General features: G+C 39.8%; 2 protein-coding genes across 3 annotated transcripts; one reads left to right on the forward strand and one right to left on the reverse strand.

The window, feature by feature from the left end:
• Positions 1-1,960: 1,960 nt before the first annotated feature.
• Positions 1,961-11,795, forward strand: LOC145406464 (angio-associated migratory cell protein). Of its 2 annotated transcripts, XM_080277619.1 has the most exons (9): positions 1,961-2,052; positions 3,523-3,664; positions 3,781-3,905; positions 5,441-5,572; positions 5,944-6,088; positions 6,470-6,669; positions 8,114-8,278; positions 9,957-10,138; positions 11,683-11,795. In XM_080277619.1, exons 1-9 carry the CDS (start codon positions 1,969-1,971, stop codon positions 11,744-11,746), a joined length of 1,239 nt encoding a protein of 412 aa, XP_080133745.1. In that variant the 5' UTR covers positions 1,961-1,968; the 3' UTR covers positions 11,747-11,795. The 2 variants fall into 2 exon arrangements, with proteins under 2 accessions (XP_080133745.1, XP_080133746.1); XM_080277620.1 differs by lacking the exon at positions 8,114-8,278.
• A 1,142-nt stretch (positions 11,796-12,937) lies between these two features.
• On the reverse strand, positions 12,938-17,159 carry LOC145406465 (peroxisome biogenesis factor 10-like). Its single transcript, XM_080277621.1, has 6 exons — positions 17,099-17,159; positions 16,278-16,389; positions 15,348-15,505; positions 14,464-14,715; positions 13,791-13,944; positions 12,938-13,150 (listed from the first exon to the last, which is right to left on the reverse strand). Exons 2-6 carry the CDS (start codon positions 16,387-16,389, stop codon positions 12,960-12,962), a joined length of 867 nt encoding a protein of 288 aa, XP_080133747.1. The 5' UTR covers positions 17,099-17,159; the 3' UTR covers positions 12,938-12,959.
• Positions 17,160-17,687: the final 528 nt, after the last annotated feature.

Here is a 17,687-nt window from a genome sequence, read left to right on the forward strand (position 1 = left end):
AACACGGCACAGACAACAACACGACGCTGCACTGTCTGTCACGGGATAACAATACTGAAGCGAAAAATCAAGTTCTGCTGTTTGTTGTGAAATTTCACGATGATCGTATTCCAAATAGGTAAAGGTACGCAAAAAAACTCTTTAAATGAATATACTACAACATTAGGACTTAAATAATTTTGACCCTCTTTTTGCATTGTAGTTAAACTCATTTATTGATAATTCAGTAACATGGACGTTGTTTCATATTATTATTATTTGTTTGTTTACATGAAAACAACACTACAGATGACAAACCTAATTGATTTCATTTGTTTATTTTGACGACTGCTACTTTAGTGACAAACTACTTTATATAGAGATTTATTGGCTGTCAACATAATAGTGCTACTTTTGCCTAATCCTGGATTGGTTTATATAACTATATTATCTCTCAGGTATTAAGAACACTTATTATTTACAATAGATTCAATTATTATATCATGTTACTTTGACTGAGTTATAGTTTAAGCTCTATAGTGAAAAATAACCATTATACAAAAAATAATGAAAAGCTTTAGATAGGACTGATATAGCTACCTTTAAAAGAGCACGTTTTCGGCTGTCAGTCTGTCACAGTGCCGTCTGAAGCTGAAGTTCGCCAAAAATTCAGTAAACTGAATTCGGTAAGTAGTTTGTTTATGTCTGAAATTAAATGGTGTAACCTGTACGACAAGGACAGTAGGACTATTTGTGGACCAAATTTAGGGCTCCCGTCCAGTGTCATCGTATGTTAGGTTGACAAGGCTAAAAGGAATGTTTCACTAATACTCTACACCCAAATTCTGCGGGAAATAACCGGCATCAAGAAGACAGATACAGAGAGCACTTATTTTAGAGAAAATCACTAACAACTTAGTTGACATTGCTGATGTATGCCATATATATTGGTGCATTTATGCTATTTATAGATGTATGGGTCAAACCAGTAGCTACTGTATTGATTAACTCTATCCCATTACATATAATTATATGGTAAAAGGTTGTGGTAATTCTTTACGATTCCATGTATATTAAAACAAACACGATCTCAAGTTACGGTATGTAATTTTGGTACTTAAGCAACACAGATAGTTAACTGTTCCATTGTGTCTGCAGGAAATGATTGGAAAAAGACAAAATATATCTATTTTGGGTTATTAAAGAAAGCAGCCAGGTCACCCGCTCCAGTGTTTACCAACTATCTCTCCGACTGGCTGCGTTGTTTACCAACCGTCGCTTCGACTGGATGCATCATGTACCGGTATATCCCTTGTCAAAGCATTGGAAAACTTAATGATATAACCAAATCTAACCTAACCAAACCAAACCTAATCCCACCTAACCTCACTTGCATTTGACAGTAAACTTGGAAATTTAAAAATGTGTTAGGAACATTAAATACGGCCGGCTGCTGGCAGACGGCAGCAAAATTTTTACACATTCTAAATCCTCATTTATAGCCTTCAGAGGTAAGTTTATGAAAATCCCCAGAAGCTGTGGTAATCCAGGAATAAAACACAAGTACCGTAACCTGTGAAAGACTCATTTCAACAGAAAATATGGAAAGGCCACACCCATTTGGTAAAGAATTAATAAGGTTATTGACATCTTTGTTTAAGGTTAGCTATAGTTTTAAGATAGTATAACCCATATTTGCATACCAGTCATAAGGTAATGAAACTGATAATAAGGCATAAATACAGACAAATGCTATACTTTTCACAGATTTACCTCCGGCCATGGTATTCCACCTAAGTACAGTTTACAGTTCAATAAAGTTGATGTGGTACCATGGATGGAGATATATACCATAATAATTGATGTGCTGAACATAACAGTATCACCAGAAATTTTATTGTTCGCCACATTTAGGTTGATCAGATGTTGTTAATGCAGTTGTTGTTGTCTGTTAAATTGTTGCTTTTTCTTTTCAGACCCCAAACTAACATGAAAATGAATACTCCACCAGTGTCTCCTGACCCTGTTATGGAAGGTGAAAATGAGGACATCGACATTGGGGATATTGAAGAAGTTAGTGTTAGCTACTGTTGCCGTCTGCATTTATTAATATTGCTGTACCTGTAGTGCATAATACCTGCTTGCTTTATTATTCAGAGCAGTGTTATTATTCTGTGTGCAAGTCTTTGCAAATCATGCATTGTTTTCCTTTTCTTTTAGCATACAGTAAAAGTCCAATATTTCGGCATCCAATTCCCCGGCAAATCTGACATTTCGGCAGTTTTGAGAAATAGTCCCATTTACAAAAATCTCCGATCGTTCGGCAGATTCTCCGATTTTTTTCGTCAGTCTTGAAATTCTCCATGAGGCTCGCCAGCTAGCTACCCGCCTTTACCCGCCTTAGTGAGTGAGATAGTGAAAGTGATGGAACGAGTCTACCACTGCCATGAAGCTCAGAGGCTAGCTCTTTCTCCTATAGCATAAAGAGAGGACAAACATGTAGTGAGTCTAGCATGGGAAAGAGAATCTGTTTCGCCATTCTTCCGCCATTCTTCCGAGTTGTTGCCATGCTGCTGCCGACTTCTCTTGATTCTTCTGTGTGCTTTGTGAACTTCGTACCAAAATACCTCTGAAATTACTATTCGAGTGTGCTGTAAGCACCGTAACATCAGACAGGAGCTTTGTAACACCTGAGTGGACCAGTCGTGTGTTGTGAACAGTATAAACATCTGTGTGCTTTGAAAATGGCCTCCACGTGTGGAAGTTAACTGGTGTTAGCAAGAAGCGTACACATAAGATGTGGACTTCTTCCAGCAGTAGCAGACTCCAATCAACCCCTTCTATTGTACATATGTAAATAAGGAACCTACTATAAGTTTAGGTAAGTGCATGTGAACTTGTAGGCCTACTGTACCATTACATTTATATACAGTATGTTCACTAATTTCTTTATTTTTCATATTCATGTATAGTACTGTATTCATTACAGTATTGTACAGTATCAAACAGTATACAGTACTCTCTCCAAACACATTTGTAATGATATGAGTAATGATGATAGTGTTCACCGAAACATATAAGGTACTGAGTGGGTAGGATTTTCGATAATTCGGCAATTTTGATATTTCGGCACTTGCCTGGTCCCATAGATGCCGAAAAATCGGACTTCTACTGTACTGTACTTTCAGGGATGATTAGTTAATCCCCTTCAGAATAATAACGTGCTTTATATTTTATTGCTGCTACCTGTTGATATTATTTAAGTTTAATTATGTTAAGCTTGGTTCATTAAGGTCAGTTTAGAACCATTCTGGTTCAGTCAGGTTCATTCAGCTCACAGCTACCTGTAACATAATATAGTACCAGGTACTTTGCTTGAAGTGTAGATTTTTTTTTTTTCCTTAAAAACAACAGTAGAAACTGCAAAAAATTTGTCACATCACCATTAAAGGTTACTTATTGCAAAGGATTTTTTACTTCACTGTGATCAGCTGATATAAGTGGACTCAGTCAGCCATCCATTATTTAATTCTAATCTTACAGGTAATCGAGCTTGACGACAATACAGATTTGAATGAGGCTGCAGACAGATTAATCGGACCCTCAGAAGATGAACAGATTGGAGATTCAGAAGAGGCAGAGAGTAACACAGATATGGCTGCCCTGATATTCTCAAAACATAAAGGTAAGTACAGTGCCGATAGCTTCTTTCGCAAAATTTTCATGTCAGAAATTGCAGAAGCACAGTACCTAGTGTATTATTTTGACAGATGATAAAAAGGCGAACCAAAACTTCTTCAGGGTCAGTGTTCACCTGCTGCATCTCGCCCACTGGCAGTATAGCAGCATCAGGTGGTGAAGATGACCTTGCATATGTGTGGGACATCATCTCAGGCAATATCATCTTTACCTGCACCGGGCATAAGGTATCTACTGCAGACAAATGTCTCTGGGGTACATGAGAAATTTCATGAGGATGGGAAGAATGAGTACCTGTGTTCATGCCTGCACTGGAGTTGGTAATGATCTTTTGATGTGGAATAATGTGTAAAATTTGGTTTAAGGAAGTTTGTTAAGCTTTGTCACTGTTGTGCTGTGAAATTTTATTGTTTGGGCTCAGTGATTTGTGATACTGTACTGCAGTAGAGAGTAATACCTACATTTTCAGGTTGTTCCAGGAACTGGCACTGATGTACTTGAGTTTAATGTACAGTAATCCCTCTAATATCCAATGTAATAGAGCCAAAGGCATGTCTGGGGATTGGTTTTGTTCGGATGTTGGGTCCCTGCCTCCTGGACTGGTACTTATGGACCCTAACCCAGCCTAACTTTGAAAGCCACCTAAATAACTCCCTACCAGACATGCATAGCACCTATTTAAGACCTTTTTCACACCAGTAATGGACATAAAGCATGAAATAAATGAAAAGGAACCAGAGAATGCAGAATTAGAAGTGAGTATGGAAAATATATAGCAGTGTACAGGGTACTTACAGCACATCTGTGGCAGCCTCCTCTAAGGCTCTGGCAGTGGTGAAAATGCTCTTGAAGCACATACAGTAATCCAGTGTTGTGCTGCACATAATTCTTTGCACTGTGAGTTATAATTGTTTAACACTGCACATTTTGTTCTTAATTGTGCCATACCAGTTTCAATTGCCAGTTTGCACTTCACACTTAATCCTTTGCACTCTAAATTCTAATTTTTTAATACTGCACAACACTGTAAATTCCCATGTGGTCTAGTTTATTCACAAACACGAGCACGTGCAGCATCCATTGCAATGAGCATCTACTCGCGATGGTAGTTAAACTGTAACTGGGGAAGGGGTAGGGGGTGAAGGGGCCGTGTGTAAACACCGCTGTTCGGTGATGCGTGCCAATTTCAAATTCGGAAATATTCTTTTTTTGGGTGGGTGGGGGGGGGTTTGAAGGCCCAGGCCCAAAATGTCCTGAAATTGGGGTGTCCGGGAATTGGGCATCTGGTTATTACAGGGATTACTGTATTTTGAAAGTAGGAATTGGTGGGAAAAAATTACTGTGGGCCTTGATGGCTCATTTACCTTTTTCCTCTGTGTTAATTAGCTGGCAATAGATAGAATAGTATTTACAGCATTAGTATGTCCATTATCAAAGAAAGCATTTTTCCTGTTTTCTTGTTTATATTAATTACATTTAAGAGTTAACTTTGCAGTATCATGCTTTGTGTTTGCTGGTTTTCTCACTGTGTTCTGAATACTGCACTGCCAAGTTATGTTACCAGTACTGGTCCAATAACAAATGTTCTGTATAATCCATTGGTTACACCGTAACTTAAAGGTACTCATCTCTTTCCATGGATGAGAATTAAGGTTGGGATGATGATGATGATGATTGTGATGGTGATAGTAAAGACCTATAAAATTTATTAGATTGTAAAGACTGTAGTTGCAAAGAAGTAACTGATGTGTATGACCCGTAGGATAGTGTGACACAGGTTTGCTTCAGCCACGATGGTACACTCCTGGCAACAGGTGACTATGGAGGATACATTCAAGTCTGGAAACTGGCCACTTCCACCAAGATCTGGGAGTTTGAAATTGGAGACCTTGGGGTATGTGTTTTTCCTTTGCCATAAAATTTATGTCAGCCATATTGTATCCCATAGGGACTATGTAACTGCCTGCCATAATTTCCACAGTTAGCCTACTTAATAAAACATCATAATTTTTTAATCACACCTTGATCAGCAAATGCCATTGGTTTGATTGAGCTTGATTGATTGTACAGTTGGGAATAACGAGGCTTCCATTCATTTACCTATTGAATGGGAGCTGTTGGCTTTCTCTTCTATATGGCTGTTCATGGCTGTGGTGGACAGAGCTTAGCTTTTTGTCACCCTACCATGTAAGCACATGGAAAATTGGATTAGGTTTCTAATGATGATAAATGGCATGCCACTAATAATTCATGACCAATTTTCAGTGGATGACATGGCACCATGGCTCACATGTGTTATTGGCTGGCACAGAAGAGGGTGAGATTTGGATGTGGTTGGTCCCTCAGGGAAACACCCGTACCTTCCCAAGCTTTGGGACTGCATCACAGTGCGGAACCTTCATGCAGGATGGTGGGTTAGGCTATACAGTTTTTAATTATGTCATAATAATATTATTATTCATTTTGGAATAATTGCCAATTCTCCTGTCAGGTTTTTTCTTTCTCTCGCAACCCAACCTCACCCCATCTTTAGGTGGGAAAGGAGGTCTGGATAATAATATAGTTCTTCATCTGGCCATTTTTTGTAATTGCTCTCTGAACCTACCTAACTGTATCCCTTAGGTGGCGTGATAGTGTTGGATTTATACAATATATATTTTTTACTGTTATTATTTATGTTTTATTTCTTTAGGAGCATTATAGCATGTATGTTGCAGTAAGCAGTTTGCATACTTATACAGGAAAAGGTCTGGTGGTGCTGTATGGGTAATGACAAAAAATATATTTACAGGGAAGAGAGGAGCAAGTGGGTACGAAGATGGAAGCGTGCGTGTGTTTGACCTGAAGAGTGGGCAGGTGTTGCAACAGTGGGGTGGTGAAACAACCCAGGCTGGCTCAGTTGTTAGTTTGGCTACACACAAAGACAACACACTTGTAATTGCTGGCTCCATTGATGGCTCTGCTAGGTTACTGAACACTAACAATGGCAAGGTATGGTTGTACTTCTTACCAGCATATAAGCAGTACTCAGATGTTTGAGCTTCATTTCCCTTTCCAGTGGTATAATCCTATTAGTGTAATTTAGGCAGTTCTGCTTTCATCATTGGTGAAGTCATCTTTGTCATCCACTTAACTGTAAATTTGATGGTAGATCATATAACCTGGATGAGTGTAGTTATATCAGTTTAATGGTTCAGGTGATTAACTCATCATATGTAAAATACCTTACTTTTCCATATATAATTATAGGGGGTACATTGATGGGGGCACTCACCATCCATTCACTCGATATAGTGCTGCTTTCGGGTCCCTGCCCTTTCCTCTCTTCCTTCTTTCCATCCTTCCTCTTCTGTCTTTCTTTCCTTCATTTTTTCTTTTTTTTTCTGACTATGGGTGACTCTACACTGAGTGACAGGCCAAATGGTTTCCTGTACACCAGGAAACCATTTATTGCATTGAGTGGTAACCATATTACCAAATTATGGTTCCTGGTGGTTTAGTGGGCAATTAAGGCACTCCAGTCGGATTGAGCCAAGGGATGGTTGGGGTTTATTGCTCATGTAATGCCACGCAGGGATGAGTGAGACTAGTCACTCTCATGTTAAATGTCAGGACCAACTTGCTTAGTCTCAGGCACATATGCTTCTCATGGGGCAACACTGGATTAGATGATGAATGAATGATGATGAATGATATGTATTATCAGGCTGTAACATCCATACGTTTACTGGAGAGGGGTCCTGTCATGCAGAGACACTTATGTAACTAGGACAACTCCCCTGTCCAGTTGCACAGGTGTCCATCATCTCACTTTCCATTTCCCGAAAGGAGGATGGTGGACTGCAGGAAAAGGGTAGCTTCAGTCTGTAATCAGCTGGGTTCACATTAAGATGAATCTGGGGCTTCAACAACAGCAACGGCATCCACATAGTTTGTTGAGTTCCTTAACTGTGTAATGGAAGATAGCATAGATAGAAAGATTAAGGTTAGACTGGACCATATTATACTTTAAGCATAGATAGAGAGATTAAGGTTAGACTGGACCACATTATACTTTATAGCTGAGTGTGAGTAAGGGAGACTGGACCACATTAAACTGCATAGCTGAATGTGAGTAAGAAAATACTGGACCACATTATACTGTATAGCTGAGTGTGAGTAAGGGAACACTGGACCACATTATACTTTATAGCTGAGTGTGAATAAGAGAGACTGGACCACATTATACTGTATAGCTGAGAGTGAGTAAGGGAAGACTGGACCATATTACAATGTATAGTTGAGTGTGAATAAGGGAAGACTGGACCACATTATACTGTATAGTTGAGTGTGTGTAAGGGAAGACTGGATCACTTTATACTGTATAGCTGAGTGTGAATAGGGGAAGACTGTACCACACTGTAAAGGCTGTGACTTTGTCCCTTCATTCATACAGGTCGTTGGGTGCCTTAACTGTGTGGTGGAAGACAGCACTGAGGGTGAAAATGAGGAAGGACAGGACCACACTGTAGAGGCTGTCACTTTCTGTCCGTTCATCCCAAACATTGCTGTCACCTCCACTTTAGCAGGGTTTGTCACTTTTTGGGACATCTCCTCCCAGGCAAGTAATATTTAGTTTTAGCGTGACTATTAATCCATTCCCTCCAATGATATAGTCTTCATTCAGTTCTTGCTACCATGAGATAATTATATTCAGCATGAGAAAGCAGTTTTGATCTGGAGAGGTTAGATGAAGAATTTATAACTGGTTCACTTCTACGAGGCTTTCCTAAACTGAAGCAAATCAGTTTGGTAAAAGCAAGATGATGTTCAAGCTGTAAAAGATTATCCATCATCCAATCATGTGTTGCCCAGTGAGGAATGTAAGAGCCTGGGGCTAGGCAAATTGGTCCTGACATTTAAGATGAGAGTGACAAGCCTCACTCTGCGTGGCATTATGTGAGCAATAAGCCCCGACCACCACTTGGATATAAACCTACACAAGCTGAATCTGATTGGAGCACCCTAATTACCCACTAAACCACCAGGTGCCATCATTTGGTTATATGGTTACCACCCAGCATAGTAAATGGTTTCCTGGTGTAGAGGAAACCATTTGGCTTGTCACTCAGTGTAGAGTTACCCGTAGGCAGAAGGAAGAGGAAGGAAGGAAAGAAAGACAGAAGAGGGAATGTAAAGTCACCCATAGACAGAAAGAAGAGGAAAGAATGAAGGAAAGAAAGACAAAAGAGTAAGGAAGGAAGAGAGGAAAGGACAGACATATAAAAAATAAAAAATAAATAAATAAATAACCAACTGAAGGTGTTAGTGGGGATTTTATGGAATCACTTCACTATTTTTCACCATGAGAATCTTACTGAAATATGAATATTTTGATGTAGTGTTAACAAGAAATAAGAAAAAACATCAATGTACTGAGAGGGTTAATAGAGCCTGAATGATCAAGAATATGTAGCTGCCATACCATAATAGTACTGAACTAACTAGGAACATCCAGAATTTTAAGTTAGCAAAGAATGGGTGGTAGGTGGTGGGGACCATCATCCACTTACTTGATGTAGTGCTGCCTGCTTCCTCCTTAGCCTTTATCATTCTTTTTCTGTGCCAGCCCTCCTCTCCTCGTGTTTCTTCCATCTTTCCTGTCACTTCTTATTGCTTTTCTTTCCTTTACAAGTGGCCTTTACGTTGAGTGACCAGCCAAATGGTTTCCTGTAAGCCAAGAAACTATTTACAACTCTGGGTGGTAACCATTTAACCAAACCATACGTGCTTCCTTCGTGTCAACAAGTGGGTTGGTGGAGGGTTAGTGCCCCTCCCCATAAAACAAATAACTCAAAGTCAAATGGCCACCCCTTAAGGGATTATGGCATCTGGCAATAGATAGATAGATAGAAATTATAGAATAAGTAATGTTGGGGGTAGGGTAGCAAGAGGTAGACCGAATAAGATGTGGGATGAGTTCATCAAGTGTAACCTCAGGGATAAGGAACTAAATACGGAAGCTACCAGAGATTGAGCAGCGTGAAGAGCTGCCATTAGGTAACCAAGTGCATATAGTCTCACAGTAAACACACTTTCAGTATGTTATAATTTTAAAAAATGGGTAACAGCTTTTGATTAGTTCTCCCTGTGTTGTGTTTCCTTTTTCCTTGCTTTCTAGATCCCACCTCACCCCATCCTTAGCTATGAAAAGAGGTTGGTATGATGACTATAATGGTGTGTCTGGAATGATGATTATAACATGATATTGACGTAACAGAAGTGTCTTTGTTCCACAGGTGAGCAGACATGTGCTGGCTCAAGGCTGTGGCTCATCTCAACTAGCATGGCACCCTAGTGAGCCCATTTTATTTTCTGCTGGGCTGGATGGAGTGTCACGGTCATATGACGCTAGATCAGGTGAACCTCTAGCCAAGTACTCTGGGCATAGTCAGAGTGTGTTAGCCCTTGATATTGCCAGGTAAGTTGACTCTCTCTGTTTTTAACATAGTTCAGTTTTCTCGTCAAACTCAGTGTTGCTATTTCCACATCATGACATGTATGTTTTCATTTTAAAAAACAGTGTTCATGTTGACCCTTTCATCCAGTGGCGGGTCTCCCTGTATCATGGTCATGAGCCATATCCCTGCTCAGTCGTCTTTAGCCTGGAATTCTCCACATAAAACATCACGCCACATCTTTCTGGTCTGTCCCTGGGCACTTTTTCCTCCTCATTTACACCTGTGACCTCCTCATCCACTCAAACACCTCATTTTGTTTCATTTTTTAAGGCTCCAACATGCTTGCATGCATCGGCCTTGATCACCTAATGGCAGCTCTCCATGCTGCTCGATCTCTGGCAACGTCCCTAATTAGTCCCCTATCCCAGAGGGCACACTCTATTGCCTCGTCCCAGGTCTTTTTCAGTCTACCTCTTGCTACCCTACTCCGAACACTAACACTTAACACCCCAGTTACTTTCCCCCATCCTCTCCACATGCCCAAACCATCTCAGTCTACCCCTCCTCATCACAACACCAATACACTCCAATCCCATCCTACTTCTCAACTCTTCCATCGTAAACCTAGCACCCCCAGGCCACACACTCAGGGACAGTGCACATCCACCTAATCATTGCCATTTCTGTATGTCTGAGCCTGCGAATACGGTATCCTCTTCCTTTATTGCCCAGGTCACGCTACCATACAGAATTACACTCCTAACACATTCCGCATACAGAGATCCCTTAGCATGAAGGGAGACACCTCTCAGTGTCAGGAGAGGCAACAGCTCCCTGAACTTCTTCCAACCACTCCTTACTCTAGCCACAGAGCTTGCTTCAGCCCCATCTTCAGCACATAACATGTCTTCCAAGTAACAAAACTCATCCATTTACTCAAGAGACTCACCAGCAAACTCAATCCTTTCACATCTGGCAATCTCCACATGATCTCAACACACCACACACATGAAATCAGCATTATCTCACAGTCTTCCTCTAATACCACTACATCTCTTATGCATCCACGTAGCACAAATACAGCACAAGATGAAATTACTTCCCACACCCTGATAGCAAATCGCACATGGCCACTCACCCTCTTCTTTGATGGTACCGCCTCCATCCCTAGATACCATCACTTTTGTTTTATCAGCCTTTTAGGCCCTTGTGCCCCATCCCATCTCTCCACTTCCTAAATCTTTCCTCCACCTCCCTTTCATTCTATGCGGTCAATACCAAATCATCAGCATGCAACATCTCCCACCTCCTTTCTCACAAATGTTCAGACCATCTCATATTACTGGTTTGCCTTACCTCTTTGTGAAAAATCTCTTTTAAAACATGCTATTCTTGTTTGTTTCACTCAGACCCTCCTCATCTATGTCAACAATCTCATTTTTGTGTGTTCCAATCTTTGTGAATCTCCTTTTCTTACAGGCCATACAACATAAACACCTCTCACAAGTACAATATTTACTGAATGATCTTAGGTATGTGACAAAATTGTTTTATATCTTTTCAGAGATGGGTCTGTGCTGTTGTCCTCTTCAGATGATGGTACAGTGCGAGTATTTAAATTAACCTAGAATCTGCAAATGCAAGCAGACTATTTTTATACGAGCATCAAATTATTAAGCAACCTTGCAGTTGTTTGTAGTGATAATTAATAATGTTCTTTGAATAGTTTGTTATTAATTATATTTTGGTAAATACATATATCATGTATGTAAATTGTTGCCAGAGTATTCCTAACCAGTTGTTAATTAAACACAGTACAGTGCATATAAGGGTCTAAATCCAAATGGTGGTTGAGGTTCATTTCTCATATTTCATTCAGGGGTTAGCTTCTGGATATCCTGACATTAAATGTTTGGCTCCATAGCTTTGCCCCAGGCCCCTACACTTCTGTTGGTGTACCAGTCAATTGAACATTCTTGATAGTGGTACAAAAAAAAAAAAAAAAAAAAAAAAATCACAATCTGTTGAAGGTTTTGATTTCCCCAGTAAATCACCATTTATCATCATCACCTAAGTCCCACTATTATAAAAGAATGTGTTAGATGGAGAAACAGGAATAAGAAAAGCTTAAAGCCTGAGAAAGTGTCAGAAAGTACCCCTCAAAATGGTCATTTTGTGATAGTATATAAACTAGTCATGTAACTTCTCCAGGTTTAATAGTGCCATATGGTCTTAAGAAACTACAGTTGTAAACAACTTAGTAGAATAGGTAAGATATGAAGTATTACTGGTTAACTGATATCAAGCTAATGTAGGTTATCCCTTTTAAATATTGTACAAACTCTTACAGATTACACTGCACTTCTCTCGCATGTTAGCAAATTTTGCTGTACAGTACTGGATACTGGTATGAAATGATGGTCAAACTTTAAAAATATATATTTATTGAGTTTATTATACAGTATGATATAGCTCTGTTTGTGATACAATAAAGATTTAACACCCATAAATGACTGGAAAGGGAATGTAGGGCATTTGCAACCTAGCATAATTGCTGATGGCAGTCTTGATTTTATTAACAACAACATTGCACTTTTGATTTCACCTTGAAGCCAGTGAAAGTATTATTTCCCATTTTCCATTACATAAAAAATAACTATGCTCTTCTCATCTTGAATACTGAGTTGTAACAACAGATTAACCACAACTTCATCCTAGTTACAAAGAGGTGCCATGAAAAGGAATTAGAGCTTTAGCACTATCTTTTCCTGCCACTGACCCTTGTGAAAAATGCAGCAAAAGGATGAAAATCTGGCGAGGTGAAAGAATCATCACAGTATATTAGTCATAGTTAAGGAGAGGGACTATATGAGATGGCGAGGCTGGGTGTCTGCAGAGAGGACATTGTTGGCTGCTCTGGAGACATTCATGGATACACTGCCAGCAGAACAAATGTCCACAGGGTGTAACAGAGGAGTGTTTACGTTCATCCAGACACAAGGGACACTGCTTCCTGCTCTCCATATAGCACTCTGATGAAGATGTATTAATTACCCTTCACATTAATGAGGTAAAATATAGTATCATCATCATCATCATCAAAATCCAGACCTTTCCCACCCTAGGGTGGGATGAGGAGTAACAACATCCAGACAGCCTAAGTCTGCCCGTTTCCATTCACTAATCATTCAAGCCCATGGAATCCTGACTTCATATAAATAAAGATGTAAAATACAAACTATATACCCCCACTCTGTCCTCATTATAATGCTGTCCAACACACCCCGACATACTCATCTCATTCACACAATTTAGCCTCCACGTCACAACTGACTCAACAAAAGACCTCTTGAGGGAGGACCATGCTGGAGTGATTGGATATCTACACTATGTCAGGTTTATGACAATAATACCAACAGCCACAACATACTAGAACTGGTTCTTCTGGCAAGTGGATAAGAATAGATGGGAGGGAAAAACAGAAGAGAGCTTAAATTCCTTAGTGTTTTGGAGACCCCACCTTTAGAAAGACTGATGACAGGCTATGAACAGCCTGAAACATCACAGAAAGAACGAACTCAAGCTTGTTCATGATTTTTTCCTCCCACCAATTCTCTGTTCGTACTATCCCATAATCAGTCAAGCAGAAGCTGCCCACTAAGAGTAACTTACTTGTGGCGGGCTTTGAACTGTCTGGTGATGGCTTGACATAGTAAGTGTACGCAGAGTATAAGGTACTCAGAAAGATATGAGTCAGCAAGACCATTCCAAGAATTTTAAAAGATCTCTTGGCAGAACTGTCACCAAACCACTCACGTACCAATACCTGAAGAAAGCCAAGAACAGAGTTACTTAGTTTCTATAAAAAAAAAAATAAAAAAAATCCACTGAAGTACTATTCACGGTTACAATACGATAATGTACTATACAGCCACCTACCAGGAGATCTGTGATCCTGATCATACAATATTTCAGTTTAAAAATGTTAAACATAATAATCATACTCACTGTGCCTCATGCTTATAACTAACAAATCATCACAATTATAAATTCCTGTTTCCTAGACAAAAAAAGATTCCAAATAATGAAAACAGATAAGCAGAGAAGGGGTAAGTTCAGCAGTGAAAGAACTTAAAACAAGAAAGATTCCAGGGGTGGATGGTAATGCAAAAAAAAGTGTTGTATGGGGAGGGAGTTATTTCTGTAACGGAATAGGCCTAGAACTGCAGAGCAAAGTAAGAGAAAAACATTACAGAGGGAGAACAACTTCACAGCATGCCCTGTGAAATGGATCACACACTCATCCATTACCGGTAACCATTCAAGCTATCAGAATTACACTTACATATTTTATGCCAGTAATTCTTTTAGGTATGTGGTAAAATGAGCCTGTGAAGTAGAAGAGTGCAAGGTGGACACGGTGTATAATTGTGAGGGCATGTCTCAATGTGGGGGTGTGGGACAGCAGGAGTGTCTTCAACTCTGGCCGTAGGTACGTTGAAAGCCGCCCTGACCTAGCTGACTCCTCTAACTTTGACAGCAGCCGCCTCAACACCGCTGGACCAAAGCACTGCACTGCCACCATGGTCGCTCTTTGCTGTTATAAACACAAAAGGCATTACTACCTTCAATCATATTAGTAAATTCATCACCTTCGCCCTACTTCCCATCTTAACACTGGGTGGGAAGATACTATATCCCACACTACTGTAAAATATAATACCACAATACAGTCAACATCTTGACTACATCAGAACAGTGCTGTAGCTGTTCACTACTTTTAGCATTTAATCCACAATTATTTTAGCTGGAATCTTTACAACCTCACTTATCAAGACAGTTAACTAACCTTTCAAGTTTCTTCATTTATTCATTCATTCAGTCAATCATCATCTCACTTTTCCCAGCCACAATAAATATGGGTCTATTATGACTAATGCACTGTCCAGTAACACACTTTTAAGAATCTTCAAACACATTTTGTACATACTGTAGTGGTTCCTTGTACACGCTATACATATTAAAGCTACACTTCACTGATCTTTAAAAAGAATGTAAATAAACTTTTACCTTGCTTTTCAAAAATGAAAAATAAACTTCCATGCCTCAGTATAACCTTCAGGTAAAGAAATATTTAGTCATTTATAAAGATACCATGAAAAGACAACAACTCCCGTGCCTGTTTTCCCTATTACTGTATAGTTGTAAAGTATGGTATATGGTACCTACAAATGCACTTGGCAACCTCTGCCTTGAAGAGTTAACTTGCAGGATTCCAGTGTACTCCTCTCCCAAAGTCTGGCGGAGACTGAGGGTGGTAAGGCTGTAGTAAATAACCTCACACAACACCTCCCCATGCCTATGGTGAGTAAGCCATGCTCTTGTTCCTGTGGGGAAGAAAATGTACAAACTATGCAAAAGGAATACCCATCCATCCATCCATCATCAAATCCTGTGTTGTCCCATGCAGAGTGCAGAGGCGCAGGGCTAGGCAAGTTGGTCCTAACATTTAAGATGAAAGTGACCAGCTTCACCCATCCCTGAGTGACATAACATGAGCAATAAACCCTAACCACTCCTTGGATATGTTCTAGTAGCTACAGTATATTTTGGATATGGTGTTACTTTTACATAACTACAATGGTGGAAAACCAAAAGGTTTCATGCAGTCCAGGAAACCATTTACCACAATGTGTACTTGTAATAACCATACAAGCTAACCATATGGCCATCTGATGGTCCAGTGCATTAAAGTGCTCCAAGTGGATTTGTTCCACAGGGTTATACAACCAAGAAATGGTTGTCCATTGTTCACAAAGGGGCCAGAATAGCTCAGGTGGCACTCGCACTTCACGGCCGTAGGGTTGGCGGTTGAAGCCCACATCAGGGTAGTGTGTTTCTGGGGAGAGATGCAGTGGTCTCTTCAAGGGTCTCTCCTTTCCCTGCAGACTTAATGGTCCACTGGTTCAAACTAAGGGGATTCACCCTTTATTGTTCGCAGAATACCACTCAGGATGATCAACTGCTCCTATTTTTTTTCATGAAGAAATATTTCTGACAAATATTTTCCACATTTATACACTTTTCACACAGCACTGTACAGCTATTTACTGAGATATATCACTCTGACTATAAAGAAAAGCCATATATTGTACTCACCAGCTGTTCTTTGTACAATTTCTGATAGACAGCTCTTTAGGTAATCTAGGAAGCTCTCATCTTTTTGTGTGGCTCTGAGAACCTCTGCTGCACCAGCTAGTTGAAAAGGCATCTGAAAAGCACAAAAGCCTCATATTAACTGCAGTACTTTACATGTGAGACCAACATACTGTATATCACTCCTCTGGCCTATGAAACTATTATTGTCAATGATTTTGAGTTTGGAAGGTTATTCATATTACGGCATGTTCAGAAAATGTGGAATTTCCAAGGCCCCCTCCATCCAGCAATTTTGTTCCATGGGCACCAATGTACCACTTTTGCTTAAAAAAATAATAATAATAATTAAAATAAATCCCAAATTATTTTTTGGAAGGAATATTGGTTCTAAGTTTGAGGTGGGTCAGATGCTAACTGCGAAAGGCTTGACAGGCAGCATGCACACCAGAGAAAGGGGTGATCTTCTCTGTACGTTAAATACATTATGTCATTTTGGCCTGGCCTGCCACTCTATATCCACACTCTCCTCTTTCACTGCTATACTTGCCCTTAATTTACTGTAAATTCTTGTGCCTCTGCAAGTCCACAATGATGTACCCTTATATTCACACAGCTGGTGCTGAATTTACTGCTATGGCCCTCATGTCTCGCACAACCACTCCTACGTTCCCTGTGGTTAATCTATAACATAAACTGCCACTTTGAAAACTAGTGTCTCCTAATCTATTATTCACTACTCTCCTCTCTCCACGAAGAGACACAGACGGTCTATATAATCAGGCTTTCTAGGTTATAACTTAAATGGTCAAAGAAACACTAACATTCCACTAATATTCCCCTTCTGTGGGGTCTCGAAGTTAGATGATTCTTGGTTCTTGATGCTGGGGTAGCGGTGATCTGTGATTATTTGTAAACACACCGACTTTAAAGTTTAAAGGGACCTTGTAAACAAACATCAGCCGGAAAGTGCGAATAAGTTTTCATAACAGAAACACATTTTACTAGTTTTAGCTATCATCCTATATTCAGTAAACAGTATTGTAGAAGGCGCTCCTTTTTCCCAAAGAACCAAATATAATCGACACGATTGTGAGGGAGAAACAGTTCCACTTCCAAGACCGACCGATCATGTTGTGATATGTGCCATTTAAATAGTTGGGCGCAATGGGCGCAAAGAAGTGAGAACTACAAAGTTGAGGACTTCGCGATGACGACATGGTCGTTACTCATATTAGTGAGTACTGATGATGATGATTTCTTTGTTTTACAATTGTTAATCATCAGCAACAGGAACTAGCGTATAGTGACAGTATGTGGTAGATTTGAGGTGGTTACAAATGTCTGTTGTACTCGCTGGTACTTGCATGGTTCCCTGGGGTGTGGTAGCTTTTTACCACCTGCCAAGTCATA

Source organism: Coenobita brevimanus, chromosome 70 (genome assembly GCF_032717465.1).
Source record: "Coenobita brevimanus isolate Jiangsu-jjx chromosome 70, ASM3271746v2, whole genome shotgun sequence".
In the NCBI taxonomy this organism is placed as follows: domain Eukaryota; kingdom Metazoa; phylum Arthropoda; class Malacostraca; order Decapoda; family Coenobitidae; genus Coenobita; species Coenobita brevimanus.